The 19,847-nt window shown below is 41.4% G+C and overlaps 1 protein-coding gene across 1 annotated transcript in view; it reads right to left on the reverse strand.

Moving 5' to 3' along the window:
• Positions 1-19,847, reverse strand: part of LRRIQ1 (leucine rich repeats and IQ motif containing 1) — a 725,247-nt gene that overhangs the window by 587,886 nt on the left and 117,514 nt on the right. The window contains exon 11 of the mRNA XM_053716929.1: positions 6,892-7,019. Within this exon, the coding sequence (XP_053572904.1) occupies positions 6,892-7,019 (128 nt within the window). The remainder of the gene's footprint in view (positions 1-6,891; positions 7,020-19,847) is intronic.

Consider the following 19,847-nt stretch of genomic DNA (forward strand, 5'->3'; position numbering starts at 1 on the left):
AGGTAAGCATAAATTATGTTTTCTCTTGTAAGATGTATCGAGTCCACAGATTCATCCATACTTGTGGGATACCAATACCAAAGCTTTAGGACACGGGTGAAGGGAGGGACAAAACAGGGACCTTAAACGGAAGGCACCACTGCTTGTAGAACCTTTCTCCCAAAAATAGCCTCCGAAGAAGCAAAAGTATCGAATTTGGAAAATTTGGAAAAAGTATGGAGTGAAGACCAAATCGCCGCCTTACAAATCTGTTCAACAGAAGTCTCATTTTTAAAAGCCCATGTGGAAGCCACAGTTCTAGTAGAATGAGCAGTAATTCTTTCAGGAGGCTGCTGACCAGCAGTCTCATAGGCCAAATGGATGATGCTTTTCAGCCAAAAGGAAAGAGAGGTAGCCGTAGCCCTTTGACCTCTCCATTTACCAGAATAAACAACAAACAATGAAGATGTTTGACGGAAATCTTTAGTTGCTTGTAAGTAGAACTTTAAAGCACGAACCACATCAAGATTGTGTAACAGACTTTCCTTCTTTGATGAAGGATTAGGACACAGAGAAGGAACAACAATCTCTTGATTGATATTCTTATTAGAAACAACCTTAGGAAGAAACCCAGGTTTGGTACGCAAAACCACCTTATCTGCATGGAAAACAAGGTAAGGGGAATCACATTGTAAAGCAGATAGCTCAGAAACTCTTCGAGCCGAAGAGATAGCTACTAAAAACAAAACTTTCCAAGATAGAAGCTTAATATCTATGGAATGCATAGGTTCAAACGGAACCCCTTGAAGAACTTTAAGAACTAAGTTTAGGCTCCATGGCGGAGCAACAGGTTTAAATACAGGCTTGATTCTGACCAAAGCCTGACTAAATGCTTGAACGTCTGGGACATCTGCCAGACGTTTGTGTAGTAGAATAGACAAAGCAGATATTTGTCCTTTTAGGGAAATAGCAGATAATCCCTTCTCCAAACCTTCTTGGAGAAAAGACAATATTCTAGGAATCCTAATCTTACTCCACGAGTAACCTTTGGATTCACACCAATAAAGATATTTTATGATAGATCTTCCTGGTGACAGGCTTTCTAGCCTGAATCAGGGTATCAATGACTGACTCAGAGAAACCACGCTTTGATAGAATCAGGCGTTCAATCTCCAAGCAGTCAGACGCAGAGAAATTAGATTTGGATGCATGAACGGACCTTGGATTAGAAGGTCCCGCCTCATTGGCAGAGTCCACGGTGGAGCCAAGGACATGTCCACTAGGACTGCATACCAAATCCTGCGTGGCCACGCAGGTGCTATCAGAATTACCGAAGCTCTCTCCTGCTTGATTCTGGCAACCAGACGTGGGAGGAGAGGAAACGGTGGAAATACATAGGCCAGATTGAAGGACCAAGGCACTGCTAGAGCATCTATCAGTACCGCCTTGGGATCCCGGGACCTGGACACGTAACAAGGAAGTTTGGCATTCTGACGAGACGCCATCAGATCCAATTCTGGTGTGCCCCATAGCTGAATCAGCTGCGCAAATACCTCCGGATGGAGTTCCCACTCCCCCGGATGAAAAATCCGCCTCCCAATTCTCTACCCCTGGGATGTGGATTGCTGAGAGATGGCAAGAGTGATCCTCTGCCCACCGGATTATTTTGGTTACCTCCATCATCGCTATAGGACTCCTTGTTCCTCCTTGATGAATGATATAAGCTACAGTCGTGATGTTGTCCAACTGAAATCTGATGAATTTGGCCGCAGCAAGCTGAAGCCACGCCTGAAGAGCATTTAATATCGCTCTCAGTTCTAGAATGTTTATCGGGAGGAGAGCTTCCTCCCGAGACCATAAGCCCTGTGCTTTCAGGGAGTTCCAGACTGCACCCCAGCCTAGCAGGCTGGCATCTGTCGTTACAACGAGCCACTCTGGCCTGCGGAAACACATTCCCTGAGACAGGTGGTCATGAGACAACCACCAGAGAAGAGAGTCTCTGGTCCCCTGTTCCAGATGCAGTTGAGGAGATAAATCTGCATAATCCCCATTCCACTGTTTGAGCATGCATAGTTGCAGTGGTCTGAGGTGTAGGCGGGCAAAAGGAACTATGTCCATTGCCGCTACCATGAGTCTGATTACCTCCATACACTGAGCCACTGATGGCCGAGGAATTGAATGAAGAGCTCGGCAAGTGGTTAAGAGTTTTAATTTTCTGACCTCCGTCAGAAATATTTTCATTTCTACCGAGTCTATCAGAGTCCCTAGGAAGGAAACTCTTGTAAGAAGGAAGAGAGAACTCTTTTTTATGTTCACCTCCCAACCGTGAGCTCTCAGAAAAGCCAACACGATGTCCGTGTGAGACTTGGCTAGCTGGAAAGTCGACGCCTGAATTAAGATGTCGTCTAGATAAGGCGCCACTGCTATGCCCCGTGGTCGCAGAACCGCCAGAAGGGACCCTAGCACTTTTGTGAAAATTCTGGGAGCTGTGGTAAACCCGAAGGGAAGGGCCACAAACTGGTAATGCCTGTTTAGAAAGGCGAATCTGAGAAATTAATGATTTTCTCTGTGAATAGGAATGTGTAGATACGCATCCTTTAAGTCCACGGTAGTCATATATTGACCCTCCTGGATCAAAGGTAGAATAGTCCGAATAGTCTCCATCTTGAATGATGGAACCTTGAGGAACTTGTTTAGAATTTTGAGATCCAAGATTGGTCTGAAAGTTCCCTCTTTTTTGGGAACCACAAACAGGTTTGAATAAAACCCTAGCCCCTGTTCCTCTATTGGGACTGGGCGGATCACCCCCATAGTATGTAGGTCTTCTACACAGCGTAAGAACGCCTCTCTCTCTGTCTGGTTTACAGACAATCGAGAAATGTGAAATCTCCCCCTTGGAAGGGAGTCTTTGAATTCCAGAAGATACCCCTGGGACACAATTTCTAAAGCCCAGGGATCGTGAACATCTCTTGCCCAAGCCTGAGCAAAGAGAGAGAGAGCCTGCCCCCTGCTAGATCCGGTCCCGGATCGGGGGCTACCCCTTCATGCTGTTTTAGAAGCAGCTGCAGGCTTCTTGGCCTGTTTACCCTTGTTCCAAGCCTGGTTAGGTCTCCAGACTGACTTGGATTGGGAAAAATTCCCCTCTTGCTTTGCAGTAGAGGAAGCTGAAGCGGGACCACTCTTAAAGTTCCGAAAGGAACGAAAATTATTCTGTTTGGTCCTCATCTTACTTGATCTATCCTGAGGGAGGGCATGACCTTTCCCTCCAGTGATGTCTGAAATAATCTCTTTCAGTTCAGGCCCGCATAGGGTCTTACCTTTGAAAGGAATGTTCAAAAGTTTAGATTTAGATGACACATCAGCAGACCAGGACTTAAGCCATAACGCCCTGCATGCTAAAATGGCAAAACCTGAATTCTTTGCCGCTAATTTAGCCAGTTGAAATGCAGCATCTGTAATAAAAGAATTAGCCAACTAAAGGGCCTTAAGTCTGTCCATAATCTCCTCTAACGGAGTCTCCATTTGAAGAGCCTCCTCTAGAGCCTCAAACCAGAAAGCAGCTGCAGTCGTTACAGGAACAATGCACACAATAGGTTGGAGAGAAAAACCTTGATGAACAAAAATTTTCTTCAAGAGACCCTCTAATTTTTTATCCATAGTATCTCTGAAAGCACAACTGTCTTCGATAGGTATAGTTGTACGCTTAGACAGAGTAGAAATAGCTCCCTCCACCTTAGGAACTGTCTGCCATGAGTCCCTTATGGTGTCAGATATGGGAAACATTTTCTTAAAAACAGGAGGGGGAGTGAACGGAATACCTGGTCTATCCCACTCCTTAGCAATAATATTCACAATCCTCTTAGGGACTGGAAAAACATCCATTTTACACAATTTCTCTGGGACCACTATAGGGTCACAATCATCTAGAGTTGCTAATACCTCCCTAAGCAATAAGCGGAGGTGTTCAAGCTTAAATTTAAAGGCCGTCATATCAGAATCTGTCTGAGGAAGCATCTTTCCTGAATCAGAAATTTCTCCCTCAGATAACAAATCCCTCACCCCTTCAGAGCATTGTGAGGGCATATCAGATACGGCTACTAAAGCATTAGACGGCTCAGCATTTTTCCTTAACCCAGAGCTGTCCCGCTTTCCTTGTAAACCAGGCAGTTTAGATAAAACCTCAGTGAGGGTTGTATTCATAACTGTGGCCATGTCTTGTAAAGTAAAAGAATTTGACGCACTAGAGTTACTTGGCATCACTTGTGCGGGCGTTACTGGTTGTGACACTTGGGGAGAGCTAGATGGCGAACCCTCATTTACTTCTGACTGAGAATCATCTATTGTTCTATTTTTAAGTGCTAATATATGTTCTTTATAGTTTATAGACATATCAGTACAATTGGGACACATTCTAAGAGGGGGTTCCACAATGGCTTCCAAACATATTGAACAAGGATTTTCCTTGGTGTCAGACATGTTAAACAGGCTAGCAATGTAACAAGCAAGCTTGGAAAACACTGTAATCAAAGTAAATAACATAATGGTATAATGGTACTGTGCCTTTAAGAGAAAAAAAGCTGCACAAGTTCTGCAAAACAGTGTAAAAAAGCAGTAAACTAAACGAAATTTTTACAGTATCTTACAGCCTTAGTAACTTTGCACAGCTATGCAAATAAACAATTAACCCCTTAATGGTAAAACCGGATTGAAAAAACGTCAAAACCGGTAAGAAAGACTTTCAGCACCTTGCCACAGCTGGCTCATACCTGCCCTTCAGAACTATTTGTGGGGGAAAAAAAACTCCTTTACAGCCCTCAAACACAGCAGGAACCACTGGAGAAGCAGTTGGATGTCTCAAAGGAAAAGAAACTGCGCAACTGAGGCGCGAAAATAGGCCCCTCCCACCTCACTTGATGTTTTGAGGCCTATTAGAAAAACACCTGAGTGTCTCTTAATTAACCATGTGGGTTAAAAAACCCTAAAACAGACACAATGACCTCTTTAGTCCCTTCAAAAAAATGTTATAATTGCATCATTCACTGAACAAACAAAAACATTTTTTCCTAACAGTGTCACCAGTAACTTATGAGCCCTTCAAGCAAGCTGAAATTCCTATCCAAGTGTCTGAATACAGCTTACCCTTCCCTCATGTGGATATTGCCAGCCTTTTCTAGAATTAACACAGTCTATCTAGAAAAAATATAGACTGAACATACCTCATATGCAGCTTAGCATGCAAACCGTTCCCCCAACTGAAGTTTTTCTGTACTCTTCAGCCCTTGTGAGAACAGCAGTGGATCTTAGTTACAAAGTGCTAAGATCATAATCCTCCTTGCAGAAATCTTCATCCCTTTTCTGCCAGAGAGTAAATAGTACACACCGGTACCATTTAAAATAGCAAACTTTTGCTTGAGAAATAAAAAACTAAAATTTTTGTCACCACACTCGCTCTGCCCTTCCTAGTTTCTTAGAGTAGGTTAAGAGAATTACTGGGGGGTGGAGTTAAGGGAGAGCTATATAGACAGCTCTGCTGTTGGTGCTCTCTTTGCCACTTCCTGTTGGGAAGGAGAATATCCCACAAGTAAGGATGAATCCGTGGACTTGATACATCTTACAAGAGAAAGAGAGGGGGAGAGAGAGAGAAAAAGAGAGGGGGAGAGAGAGAGAAAAAGAGAGGGGAGAGAGAGAGAGCAAAAGAGAGGGGTCAGGGAGAGAGAGCAAAAGAGAGGGGTCAGGGAGAGAGCGCAAGGGGTGGGACCGCTGTACTGCAAAAAAATGGCTCATGTGAACGGGCTTTAGGACTAGTATTTAATAAATCATTATAGTTACATTAAATATAGTAGCTTATACATTAAAGTATTTGATAAAATTACATTATTTTGTATTATTATATGAAAATATTATGGCAATGTTTTTGTCAGGTTGCGTTTACAAAACCTGTAATAATGACATAAAAATTAAGTTATAGACCTTCAAAAAACAATAAACAAATCAATTGTATTTCATGAAAATGAATCCACAAGGGAATATTTAACTTCTTTATATTTATATATATATTTGTTTGTTTTGTTTTAGAAGTTGCAAACAGTGCCACACAAATTTGTCAATTGCATCATCCACTTAAGAGACATAATACTCATATGCTAAATCACCTAAAAGTGATGCAGCATAGCTTTAAAAAGCTGACATGAAAATATCACCTGAACATCTCTATGTAAAAAGAGAAGATATTTTACCACAAAATGTCTTCAGCTCACCAGAGTAAGTGCTCTGTGAACATTTATCCTTCAGCTGCTGTAAAGTTGCAAGTTGGAAAAACAATAACCAATCAACATCAGCAGTGCTTAGGTCATGCATTGCTTTACTGTGATCTCATGAAATTTCACAGGAAACCTACTTAAACTGAATAGCAAAATAACATGACTGTGCCTGCACATGCCAGATACAAACTCCCTCACAAGTCCTGGGACTAGCACTCTTTACAGTGGGGTGTGAATAATTTAAAAGTTTTAAGGTAAATATATTTTCCTTTTTACATACAGATGTCTGTTCAGGTGATATTTTTTAGTCAGCTTTTTATAGCTATGTTGCATCACTTTCACTTACATCTTTTGTGTGTTGCCTCTCTGTCTCCACTCCCACTTTCATTCACCCCTCTCATTACCTCCTGTTTAAAATGGAAAGCACATTTTCAAACAAAAATATATCCAATACCCGGAAATGTATATGCATCAACATCTACAAGTTGATGCAGGATACTCGAACACATGAGAATGTAGGTACTGCTTTGGCTGGCGCATTACTCAGACACCGCTTAGCAAGTGATAAAACAAATTGATATTAGGTGTAGATGATGCTTTCTTATGTAAACAGTTAAATCATTTAGCCAACAATTCATTGTCAAAACTTTACCTGTTCTTAGACACTGAAAAAACTTGTAATAGTGGCAGCCAATATGATGAAATTTCATCCAGTCTTGATAAACTGTTATCATCCAGATATATTTCTCTCAACAGAACATGATTGTGTAGTTGAGGGGGCTGTAAAAAGGAAATGTATATTATTAACAGAAAATCATTATCATAATCATTATCATATAGCCTGCTCCTCAAATTGGGCTTGGGTGGCTCATCAATAGCAGCTAGAAAACATAAAATATACAAAAAAAACATAATTTATTCTTACTTGATAAATTCCATTCTTGGTGGTGAGATTACTGTTGGGAAATCATAACCGGACACCAGGAGGAGGCAAAGACACCATACATCCAGAGCTTTCATATCCCTCCTACTTCCCTGACCCTACCAGTATGTTTTTGTAGTTAAGAATGGAAGAAAGATATAAAGGTAAACAGGTGCAAACTAGAACTGACCCCACCAGGAAAAAAATTGGGAGGGTTTTGTGGACTCTCCCCACCAAGAAAGAAAGGAATTTATCAGGTAAGAATAAATTAGGTTTTCTTTCTCATGGTGAGAGTCCACAATTTATTTCTCTTGGGAACTAATACCCAAGCTGTGGAGTCCTAGATTTTACCAATTACAGCCTAAAGAGCTTTCCTGCCAAAAGCTGTTTCAGCACATGCAAAAATATAAAAATGATAACATTTAGTGAAAATGTGTAAAGACGACCATGTTGCAGCCTTGCAAATTTGTTCTACTGATGCCTCATTCTTCAAAGCCGAAGAAGTAGACACAAAACAAGTAAAATAAGCTGTAATACATAAAGGCAACGACTGACCCCCCCCACTCATTTCCATTTCTGGCCCTTATGCTTCCCTGAAAACAAAACAAACTGCAAGATTGCTGAAAGTCTTTAGTTGCCTGTAGATAAAACGTCAATGCCCTAACTACATCCAAGTTATGTAATAATCTCTTTAAGATTTTGGGTTAGGGCATAAGGAATGAACCATGATTTCTTGGTTAATATTCTCCAAATAAAGTTGACAAATATTAGGTAGGAATCTAGACAAAGTTCGCAGAACAGCTTTGCCCTGATGAAACACCAGATACGGAGGATCACAAGAGAGAGCTGCCAATTCAGATACTCTCCTAGCCAAGGAAATAGCTAAAAAAACAAAACCTTCAATGATAACAATTGAATATCTAACGTATGCATAGGGAGAAGATTGCAAGACTCTTAGCACCAGATTCAAACTCCATGGTGGAGAAAGAGGCTTGTCCACAGGTCTAATTCTAACCAAAGCCTGAATCAAAGCCTGAATATCTGGAAGATAAGCAAACTTTCTGTGCAACAAAACAGAAACCTCTAAAATATGACCCTTCGGAGTGCTGACTGATAGACCATTATCTAGGCCATCTTGAAGGAACTGAAAGATTCAAGGAATTCTAACAGAATTCCATGTATATCCTCTATCCAAACACCAGGAAAAATATATGTTTGAATCAAGGAATCTATTACGGAATAAGAAAAAACCCTCTGAGAAAGAACTAAGCATTCAATCTCCAAGCAGTTAGATTGAGTGACTAAAGAATTTGATAATAGAATGGACCTTGAGATAGAAGATCTGGACGTTGAGGAAGACACCAGAAGGCACAAAGGACATCTGAACCAGATCTGCATACCATTTCCCGCAGGGCCAAGCAGTAGTTATTATGTTTGCTCAAATTTGCTCTTGTTTGATCCGAGCAATCACTCTTGGGAGGAAAACAATTGGTGAAAGCAGATTAACTAGATGGAAGGGCCAAGAAGATGCTAGTGCATCTATTAATACCGATTGAGGATCTCTCAACCTCAACCCATATTTAAGAAGTTTGTGATTGAGGCAAAAAGCCATCAAGTTGATCTCCGGAAAACCCCAGTAATACACTGATTGAAAATTTACTGATTTAGGTCTGACAACTCAAATAATCCACTTCCTAATTGTTGACTCCGGGAATGATAATTGCTGAGATGGTACACTGATGGACTTCTTCCCAATTCAGAATGCGAGAACACTGTGAGTACCACCCTGATGACTGATATAAGATACCGTTGTAATGTTGTCGAACTAAAAACAAATAAATGGAACTGATTGGAGAAGAGGCCCTATCAGAAGTGATCTAGATGCAAATAATTATCTTGCAATCTTCAGAACAGGAAACAGTCTTTTAAAATTTAGGAGAAGGAATAAGCAGAACCTCCGGCTTGTTCCATTCCTTGGAAATCAGGGTGGATTAAAATATTTTTTTTATTATTTTTTTCTTTTTTTTTTAAATGGGTTTTTTTTGGATGAAAGATCTATCTAAATATAGTTTCTATTTAAGGTACATTATAATCCAAAAGGTTATTCATCCGGAAATAAGGATTAGATTTTAATTATGTAGCATGATGGTGTATATTCACGGCTGAAATGTTTAATTTTTTTTATAAATTAATTCCATTAATTAATTCACAATGCCATGCTCTCCCAAAGGTTTCTGTAAGATTATTTTTGGCATGTCTTCTGACTAGAAGATATTATCACATATTCTTGTTTTTTGTAGTTCTCAAAACTGTGAATTTGTTTCTGTAGAAATAACAAACCTTTTCTTTAAAGCAAAAAATGTTATAAAATAAAATATCTTGAGAAATACACATTTAACCCTTTGAGTGCTAAGCACTTTCCCACCTAGGTGCTAAGATTTTTTAATGTTTTTTTTGTTTGTTTTTGAACAATTTTTTTTTTAACTTTTTTTTTTTTATTTTTTTCAGACCCCCAAGACTTACACTGTTGGAAAGGTTAGGGCCTGTAGCTGCTTAGATGCCTGAGATACAGGCTTCTAAGTTGCATGCCCCCTGCTCCTATACTTAACATTATTAAGTATAAAGTTGCGCGGTGACGTCATCACGTTATTGCGCATGACGTCACCACACAAAATGGGAAGCCCCAGCGATGCCTACAGGCACGATCGCCGGGGTAGGAGCGGGTGGGTGCTCCCAGATCTCCCCAAGGTGGTAGCGACGGCTCTGAGCCGTCATTAGCACCAGAATGGGAAACTCTGCGACGGCTCAAAGCCGTCGTTAGCACACAAGGGACAGTCAAGTAAAAAAAAAAACTTTCATGATTCAAATAGGGCATGTAATTTTAAACAACTTTCCAATTTACTTTGATCACCAATTTTGCTTTGTTCTCTTGGTATTCTTAGTTGAAAGCTAAACCTAGGAGGTTCATATGCTAATTTTTTAGACCTTGAAGGCCGCCTCTAATCTAAATGCACTTTAACAGTTTTTCACCACTAGAGGGTGTTAGTTCATGTGTTTCATGTAGATAACGTTGAGCTCATGCATGTGAATTTACTGAGGAGTGAGCACTGATTGGCTAAAATGCAAGTGTCACGCTGCTCCTCCGCTCTGCTGTGGCCGTTGCCACGGACGCAGGCAGTCCTCCTTGTGCTAGGGAAGCGGCAGTGTAACTGCAGCACGGTGATGACATCATCACCTCCCGCCCTGTCTTCCCTATGTAAGTGCCTCAGTCTCTCTCACCTGTGCCCAAGTATAGGTGTTACTTCGTGTTCTCCTGGGTGCTGTATTTCTGTTTACTGGATTGCTATATTTATACTCTGTTAATGAGCCCTGCCTGTTTGACTACTCTGCTTGCCTTGACCCCTGAACTACTGGATTGCTATACTGATACTTAACTCTGCTTGTTTGACTACTCTGCTTGCCTTAACCCCTGAACTACTGGATTGCTATACTGATACTGAACTCTGCTTGTTTGACTACTCTGCTTGCTTAAGCCCTGAACTACTGGATTGCTACTTTGTTGCTGAACAAAAGTCTGACCATTCTATTGGTTAACCCCTGAACTGCTATACTGCTGGATATCCTTTTGTTGCTGACTCCTGCCTGTTCCCGGTCCTTCTATTGGTTTACCCCTAAACTGTTATACTGCTGGATATCCTTTTGTTGCTGGCTCCTGCATGTTCCCAGTCATTCTATTGGTTTACCCCTGAAATGCCATACTTCTGGATTACCTTCTTGTTGCCACTGAGTACTGCCCTGCCTTCAGTGAGTACTGTTTACCTCATTTTACAAACTCTCTCTCTGCTCTGGGATATTTCCTATCATTCCACTTGATGCCGGGATAAGAAGACTACTAGCAAAGTTTGGTCTGATAGTGGAATATCCCACGAGCATTACAGAAAGTCTGTCAAAATAACTAAAATAAGGGGGTAGTCTGCAGAGGTTTAGATACAAGGTAATTACGGAGATAAAATGTGTATTATTATAATTGTGTTGGTTATGCAAAACTGGGGAATGGGTAATACAGGGATTATCTATCTTTTAGAACAACAAAAATTCTGGTGTTGACTGTCCCATTAAGGGACATAACCCCAATTTTTTTTTTTTTTCAGATAGAGCATACAATTTTAAATTTACTTAATCCTCTAAATATAATGTGTTGGAGGAGAACAATGCTCTACTTGGAGCTAGATGAACACATTGGGTGAGCCAATGACAAGCAGCTAGCTCACAATAGTGCATTGCTCCTGAGCCTACCTATGTATGCTTGTAAACAATGGATACCAAGAGAACAAATAAAATGAGATAATAGAAGTAAATTGGAAAGGTTTTTAACATGTCTTGTTCTATCTGAATCAGGAAAGTTTAATTTTGACTTTACTGTCCCTGTAATGCCATTGCTCCCCTACAAATCAATGTACACAGAATTAACTCTTGCCAAATTTCAAGAAGCTCAATGAGTAGAAGATTGTTTGGAGTGGAATAGATCTGCACAATTACCTAAGTGTGAGGAGGGAGGGGCAAGCAGTAAAAATGAAATACAATGTTATTGTTTTTGTTAAATAAGGCTATTTAACGTATAGTCTTCAAAACTTCAATAAAGGGACATTAAACCCAAATTTTTTCTTTCATCATTGAGATGGAGAATACCATTTTAAACAACTTTCTAATGTACTTCTATTGTCTAATTTGCTTCATTATATTGATATCATTTCCTGAAAAGCATATCTAGATAGGCTCAGTAGCTTCTGATTGGGGGCTGCACATAGATGCCTCATGTGATTGGCTCACCCGTGTCCATTTTTATATCTTTAACAAAGAATGTCTAAAGAATGAAGAAAATTAGATAATAGAAGTAAATTGAAATGTTGTTTAAAATTGTATTCTCTGTCTGAATCATGAAATAAATGTTTTGGGTTTAATGTCCCTTTAAGTAAGAAACAAATATGCTCAAACTTGAATTGAAAGGTAACCTCCTCAGATTCCTGAATCTGAGGACAAGTCTTCTGAAGATAGTTCCCTCTCAGATAGGGAAGAAGCTCAGAGTTGGATATCTAAACAGACTTAATAGCCTTTTAAACAGGATGCACCTCACCCCTAAGCAAGGAAATAGGGGAAATATATTTGCGCTTCCGCTTACTTGAAGGCGGAATAACAAGTAAAATCTTTAGAAAAATACTTTAAGTGAGCCTTAAACCTGGGGAAATATCAGTAATGCTGCCCTGCGTAGTATAAAAGATATCAAGTCCTATAAGACAAAAAAAGAAGAGGCGCCCTTTGGTACAATAACTCAAAGACAATACAATGGCGTGTAGCAACGTCAGAAAAGGTACTCACAAATGGAGAAGCACATCCAGTGCAATACAACACGGACCGAGGCTTCAGAGCCGTTCGGCTGACTCGAACACTCCAACAGAGCAGCTGAGCCTCGAAGGGGCTCATCTCCAGTGATGTCACAGCTTCCGGTTCTAACGGAAGGAACACAGCCAATAGTTTAGTAACACCTACGATAGGTCTACGTAATGCAGGTTCCCAAGCAGGTATCCAATAACGGTAAGGAAGAGCAAGGTTGAGATAAAAGATGGATTTATTAAAATAAGTTAAAAATGTTGCACAGCTGGGTGATACCCACAATAAGTGTTTGCTCTTTGCGGATGACATCCTCTTTACTATAACGGATCCACGACATTCCTTACCTCCCCTTCTTGACGCTTTACGAGAGAACAAACACTCCAATTTTTCAATTAACATGGAGAAGTCTGTGATAATGCCCTTACATTTAGACCACATAGATTGCTGCTTTATATCAGCAAACACAGATTTCCTTAGCTCCAACTCATTAAAATATCTAAGTCTGACTGTTATGCCCACTCTGTTACAAACAATTGAGACAAACTTTATGAAACTTAAAAAAAATATTGATTTGAAATACACAACTGGCATAGGTCCGGCCATCTCTCATAGCTCGGTCGAATTAACGCAGTCAAGATGTCCATTCTCCCAAAAATTCTATACCTCATACAAACCTTAGTAGTTGCACCCTCCACATCGTACCTGACTTCTTTACAAAGCCCCATAAACAATTTTATTTGGTCCTACAATAAACTAAGAGTATCATGTGCCACACTATTTCTCCCCAAAGAGCAAGGGGGCCTTGGTCTCCCTAATCTAATTAATTATTCTTGGGCCAATCACCTTTCTCGTATTGCCACATCAAACAACACTCATAACCCCAAGTTGTGGGTCTCCATGGAATCACAACTTCTAGGAGACTTCCCTCTGGGAACTCTCTGCTGGATACCCCGGGCATTGCGACCTGCTTCAGCCCTCACAAACCCTATTATTAACTAAACCCTTAAAATATGGGATAAAGCAATACACCTGCACCAACATATATCTACCGCATTTTTGCCTCTCACACCAATAATAAATAGGAAATTTTATTCTGGATTAAGTTCTTATCACCCCAGGCCCTATGAAGGGATTCCCTCATACCTCCCAATGTACTCGCTTTTCAAAAACGGAATGTTCAAGATACAACTTGATCTAAAAAAGAAATAGGACACCCGTTTGACAAATGGTTTACATACTTACAGGTTAGACACTTCATTCAAAATCATGTTAATAAACACCACTTTACCAGAGAACTCACCCTGTTTGAAAAACAGAATTTATGCTTACCTGATAAATTACTTTCTCCAACGGTGTGTTCGGTCCACGGCGTCATCCTTACTTGTGGGATATCTCTTCCCCAACAGGAAATGGCAAAGACTCCCAGCAAAGCTGGCCATATAGTCCCTCCTAGGCTCCGCCCACCCCAGTCATTCGACCGACGGACAGGAGGAAATATATATAGGAGAAACCATATGGTACCGTGGTGACTGTAGTTAGAGAAAATAATTCATCAGACCTGATTAAAAAACCAGGGCGGGCCGTGGACCGGACACACCGTTGGAGAAAGTAATTTATCAGGTAAGCATAAATTCTGTTTTCTCCAACATTGGTGTGTCCGGTCCACGGCGTCATCCTTACTTGTGGGAACCAATACCAAAGCTTTAGGACACGGATGAAGGGAGGGAGCAAATCAGGTTACCAAAACGGAAGGCACCACAGCTTGCAAAACCTTTCTCCCAAAAATAGCCTCCGAAGAAGCAAAAGTATCAAATTTGTAAAATTTGGCAAAAGTGTGCAGTGAAGACCAAGTCGCTGCCTTACATATCTGGTCAACAGAAGCCTCGTTCTTGAAGGCCCATGTGGAAGCCACAGCCCTAGTGGAGTGAGCTGTGATTCTTTCAGGAGGCTGCCGTCCGGCAGTCTCATAAGCCAATTGGATGATGCTTTTAAGCCAAAAGGAAAGAGAGGTAGAAGTCGCTTTTTGACCTCTCCTTTTACCAGAATAAACAACAAACAAGGAAGATGTTTGTCTGAAATCTTTTGTAGCCTCTAAATAGAATTTTAGAGCACGGACTACGTCCAAATTGTGTAACAAACGTACCTTCTTTGAAACTGGATTCGGACATAAAGAAGGTACAACTATCTCCTGGTTAATATTTATGTTAGAAACAACCTTAGGAAGAAAACCAGGTTTAGTACGCAAAACCACCTTATCTGCATGGAACACCAGATAGGGCGGAGAACACTGCAGAGCAGATAACTCTGAAACTCTTCTAGCAGAAGAAATTGCAACCAAAAACAAAACTTTCCAAGATAGTAACTTAATATCTATGGAATGTAAAGGTTCAAACGGAACCCCTTGAAGAACTGAAAGAACTAGATTTAGACTCCAGGGAGGAGTCAAAGGTCTGTAAACAGGCTTGATCCTAACCAGAGCCTGAACAAATGCTTGAACATCTGGCACAGCTGCCAGTCTTTTGTGTAGTAAGACAGATAAAGCAGAGATCTGTCCCTTTAGAGAACTTGCAGATAATCCTTTCTCCAAACCTTCATGTAGAAAGGAGAGAATCTTAGGAATTTTTATCTTATTCCATGGGAATCCTTTGGATTCACACCAACAGATATATCTTTTCCATATTTTATGGTAAATCTTTCTAGTTACCGGTTTTCTGGCCTGAACCAGAGTATCTATCACAGAATCTGAAAACCCACGCTTCGATAGAATCAAGCGTTCAATCTCCAAGCCGTCAGCTGGAGGGAGACCAGATTTGGATGTTCGAATGGACCCTGAACAAGAAGGTCCTGTCTCAAAGGTAGCTTCCATGGTGGAACCGATGACATATTCACCAGGTCTGCATACCAAGTCCTGCGTGGCCACGCAGGAGCTATCAAGATCACCGAGGCCCTCTCCTGATTGATCCTGGCTACCAGCCTGGGAATGAGAGGAAACGGTGGAAATACATAAGCTAGGTTGAAGGTCCAAGGTGCTACTAGTGCATCTACTAGAGTCGCCTTGGGATCCCTGGATCTGGGCCCGTAGCAAGGAACCTTGAAGTTCTGACGAGACGCCATCAGATCCATGTCTGGAATGCCCCATAATTGAGTTATTTGGGCAAAGATCTCCAGATGGAGTTCCCACTCCCCCGGATGGAATGTCTGACGACTCAGAAAATCCGCCTCCCAGTTTTCCACACCTGGGATGTGGATCGCAGACAGGTGACAGGAGTGATCCTCCGCCCATTGAATTATTTTGGTCACTTCTTTCATCGCCAGGGAACTCCTTGTTCCCCCCTGATGATTGATATACGCAACGGTCGTCATGTTGTCTGATTGGAACCTTATGAATCTGGCCTTTGCTAGTTGAGGCCAAGCCCTGAGAGCATTGAATATCGCTCTCAGTTCCAGAATGTTTATCGGGAGAAGAGACTCTTCCCGAGACCATAGACCCTGAGCTTTCAGGGATTCCCAGACCGCGCCCCAGCCCACTAGACTGGCGTCGGTCGTGACAATGACCCACTCTGGTCTGCGGAAGCTCATTCCCTGGGACAGATGGTCCAGGGTCAGCCACCAACGGAGTGAATCTCTGGTCTTCTGATCTACTTGAATCATTGGAGACAAGTCTGTATAGTCCCCATTCCACTGTTTGAGCATGCACAGTTGTAATGGTCTTAGATGAATTTGTGCAAAAGGAACTATGTCCATTGCTGCAACCATCAACCCTACTACTTCCATGCACTGCGCTATGGAAGGACGAGGAACAGAATGAAGAACTTGACAAGAGCTTAGAAGTTTTGATTTTTTGACCTCTGTCAGAAAAATCCTCATTTCTAAGGAATCTATTATTGTTCCCAAGAAGGGAACTCTTGTCGACGGAGACAGAGAACTTTTTTTCTATGTTCACCTTCCATCCGTGTGATCTGAGAAAGGCCAGAACGATGTCTGTATGAGCCTTTGCTTTTGACAGGGACGACGCTTGTATTAGAATGTCGTCCAAGTAAGGTACTACTGCAATGCCCCTCGGTCTTAGAACCGCTAGAAGGGACCCTAGTACCTTTGTGAAAATCCTTGGAGCAGTGGCTAACCCGAATGGGAGGGCCACAAACTGGTAATGCTTGTCCAGAAAAGCGAACCTTAGGAACTGATGATGTTCTTTGTGGATAGGAATATGTAGGTACGCATCCTTTAGATCCACGGTAGTCATAAATTGACTTTCCTGGATAGTGGGTAGAATCGTTCGAATGGTTTCCATCTTGAACGATGGTACCCTGAGAAATTTGTTTAGGATCTTCAAATCCAAAATTGGTCTGAAAGTTCCCTCTTTTTTGGGAACTACGAACAGATTGGAATAAAATCCCATTCCTTGTTCCTTTATTGGAACTGGGTGTATCACTCCCATCTTTAACAGGTCTTCTACACAATGTAAGAACGCCTGTCTCTTTATTTGGTTTGAGGATAAGTGAGACATGTGGAACCTTCCCCTTGGGGGTAGTTCCCTGAATTCCAGGAGATAACCTTGAGAAACTATTTCTAGCGCCCAGGGATCCTGAACATCTCTTGCCCAAGCCTGAGCAAAGAGAGAGAGTCTGCCCCCCACTAGATCCGGTCCCGGATCGGGGGCTACTCCTTCATGCTGTTTTGTTAGCAGCGGCAGGCTTCTTGGCCTGCTTACCCTTGTTCCAGCCTTGCATCGGTTTCCAGGCTGGTTTGGGTTGTGAAGCATTACCCTCTTGCTTAGAGGATGCAGAATTAGAGGCCGGTCCGTTCCTGAAATTGCGAAAGGAACGAAAATTAGACTTATTTTTGGCCTTGAAAGGCCTATCTTGTGGAAGGGCGTGGCCCTTTCCCCCGGTGTTGTCTGAAATAATCTCTTTCAATTCTGGTCCAAATAGAGTTTTACCTTTGAAAGGGATGTTAAGCAATTTTGTCTTGGATGACACATCCGCTGACCAAGACTTTAGCCAAAGCGCTCTGCGCGCCACGATAGCAAACCCTGAATTTTTCGCCGCTAATCTAGCTAATTGCAAAGCGGCATTTAAAATAAAAGAGTTAGCCAACTTAAGTGCGTGAACTCTGTCCATAACCTCCTCATATGGAGTCTCTCTACTGAGCGACTTTTCTAGTTCCTCGAACCAGAACCACGCTGCTGTAGTGACAGGAACAATGCACGAAATGGGTTGTAGAAGGTAACCTTGCTGTACAAAAATCTTTTTAAGCAAACCCTCCAATTTTTTATCCATAGGATCTTTGAAAGCACAACTATCTTCGATAGGAATAGTAGTGCGTTTGTTTAGAGTAGAAACTGCCCCCTCGACCTTAGGGACTGTCTGCCATAAGTCCTTTCTGGGGTCGACCATAGGAAATAATTTCTTAAATATAGGGGGGGGAACAAAAGGTATGCCGGGCTTTTCCCACTCCTTATTTACTATGTCCGCCACCCGCTTGGGTATAGGAAAAGCGTCGGGGTGCACCGGAACCTCTAGGAACTTGTCCATCTTGCATAATTTCTCTGGAATGACCAAGTTGTCACAATCATCCAGAGTAGATAACACCTCCTTAAGCAGTGCGCGGAGATGTTCTAATTTAAATTTAAATGTCACAACATCAGGTTCAGCTTGTTGAGAAATTTTTCCTGAATCTGAAATTTCTCCATCTGACAAAACCTCCCTCATGGCCCCTTCAGATTGGTGTGAGGGTATGACAGAACAATTATCATCAGCGCCCTCCTGCTCTTCAGTGTTTAAAACAGAGCAATCGCGCTTTCTCTGATAAGTAGGCATTTTGGATAAAATATTTGCTATGGAGTTATCCATTACAGCCGTTAATTGTTGCATGGTAATAAGCATTGGCGCACTAGATGTACTAGGGGCCTCCTGTGTGGGCAAAACTGGTGTAGACACAGAAGGAGATGATGTAGTATCATGTTTACTCCCCTCATCTGAGGAATCATCTTGGGCAATTTCATTATCTGTGGCAGTACTGTCCTTACTTTGTTTGGACGCTATGGCACAATTATCACATAAATTTAAATGGGGAGACACATTGGCTTTCATACATATAGAACATAGCTTATCTGAAGGCACAGACATGTTAAACAGGCTTAAACTTGTCAACAAAGCACAAAAAACGTTTTAAAACAAAACCGTTTCTGTCTCTTTAAATTTTAAACAGAAAACACTTTATTACTGAATATGTGAAAAAGTATGAAGGAATTGTTCAAAAATTACCAAAATTTCACCACAGTGTCTTAAAGCATTAAGAGTATTGCACACCAAATTTCAGAGCTTTAACCCTTAAAATAACGGAACCGGAGCCGTTTACAAATTTAACCCCTATACAGTCCCAGCTATAGCCTTTGCTGAGACCCAACCAAGCTCAGAGGGGAATACGATACCAATTGACGCCTTCTAGAAGCTTTTCCAGCAAATTTCAGATCCTCACACATGCATCTGCATGCCCTGCTCTCAAAAAACAACTGCGCAGTAATGGCGCGAAAATGAGGCTCAGTCTACAACTAGGAAGGCCCCCTGACTGGAAAAGGTGTCTAACAAAGTGCCTGCCGTTTAATAAACGTTCCCCAAGTTTATAAATGCGAATTGTCAGCATAAATATGAATAAAATGCCCAAATAAAGCAATCGATTTAGCCCATAAAAATGTCTACCATTTTTTTAGCCCATATTAAGCCCTTTATTCTGTTTGTTTGACTAAGAAAATGGCTTACCGGTCCCCATGAGGGGAAATGACAGCCTTCCAGCATTACATGGTCTTGTTAGAAATATGGCTAGTCATACCTTAAGCAGAAAAGTCTGCTAACTGTTTCCCCCAACTGAAGTTACTTCATCTCAACAGTCCTATGTGGAAACAGCAATCGATTTTAGTTACTGTCTGCTAAAATCATCTTCCTCTCACAAACAGAAATCTTCATCCTTTTCTGTTTCAGAGTAAATAGTACATACCAGCACTATTTTAAAATAACAAACACTTGATAGAAGAATAAAAACTACATTTAAACACCAAAAAACTCTTAACCATCTCCGTGGAGATGTTGCCTGTGCAACGGCAAAGAGAATGACTGGGGTGGGCGGAGCCTAGGAGGGACTATATGGCCAGCTTTGCTGGGACTCTTTGCCATTTCCTGTTGGGGAAGAGATATCCCACAAGTAAGGATGACGCCGTGGACCGGACACACCAATGTTGGAGAAATATATGCTTAATGGCTAACACGCCTAAATATCTCATCTCACTTACCTATAGA

Source organism: Bombina bombina, chromosome 6, assembly GCF_027579735.1.
Source record: "Bombina bombina isolate aBomBom1 chromosome 6, aBomBom1.pri, whole genome shotgun sequence".
In the NCBI taxonomy this organism is placed as follows: Eukaryota; Metazoa; Chordata; class Amphibia; order Anura; family Bombinatoridae; genus Bombina; species Bombina bombina.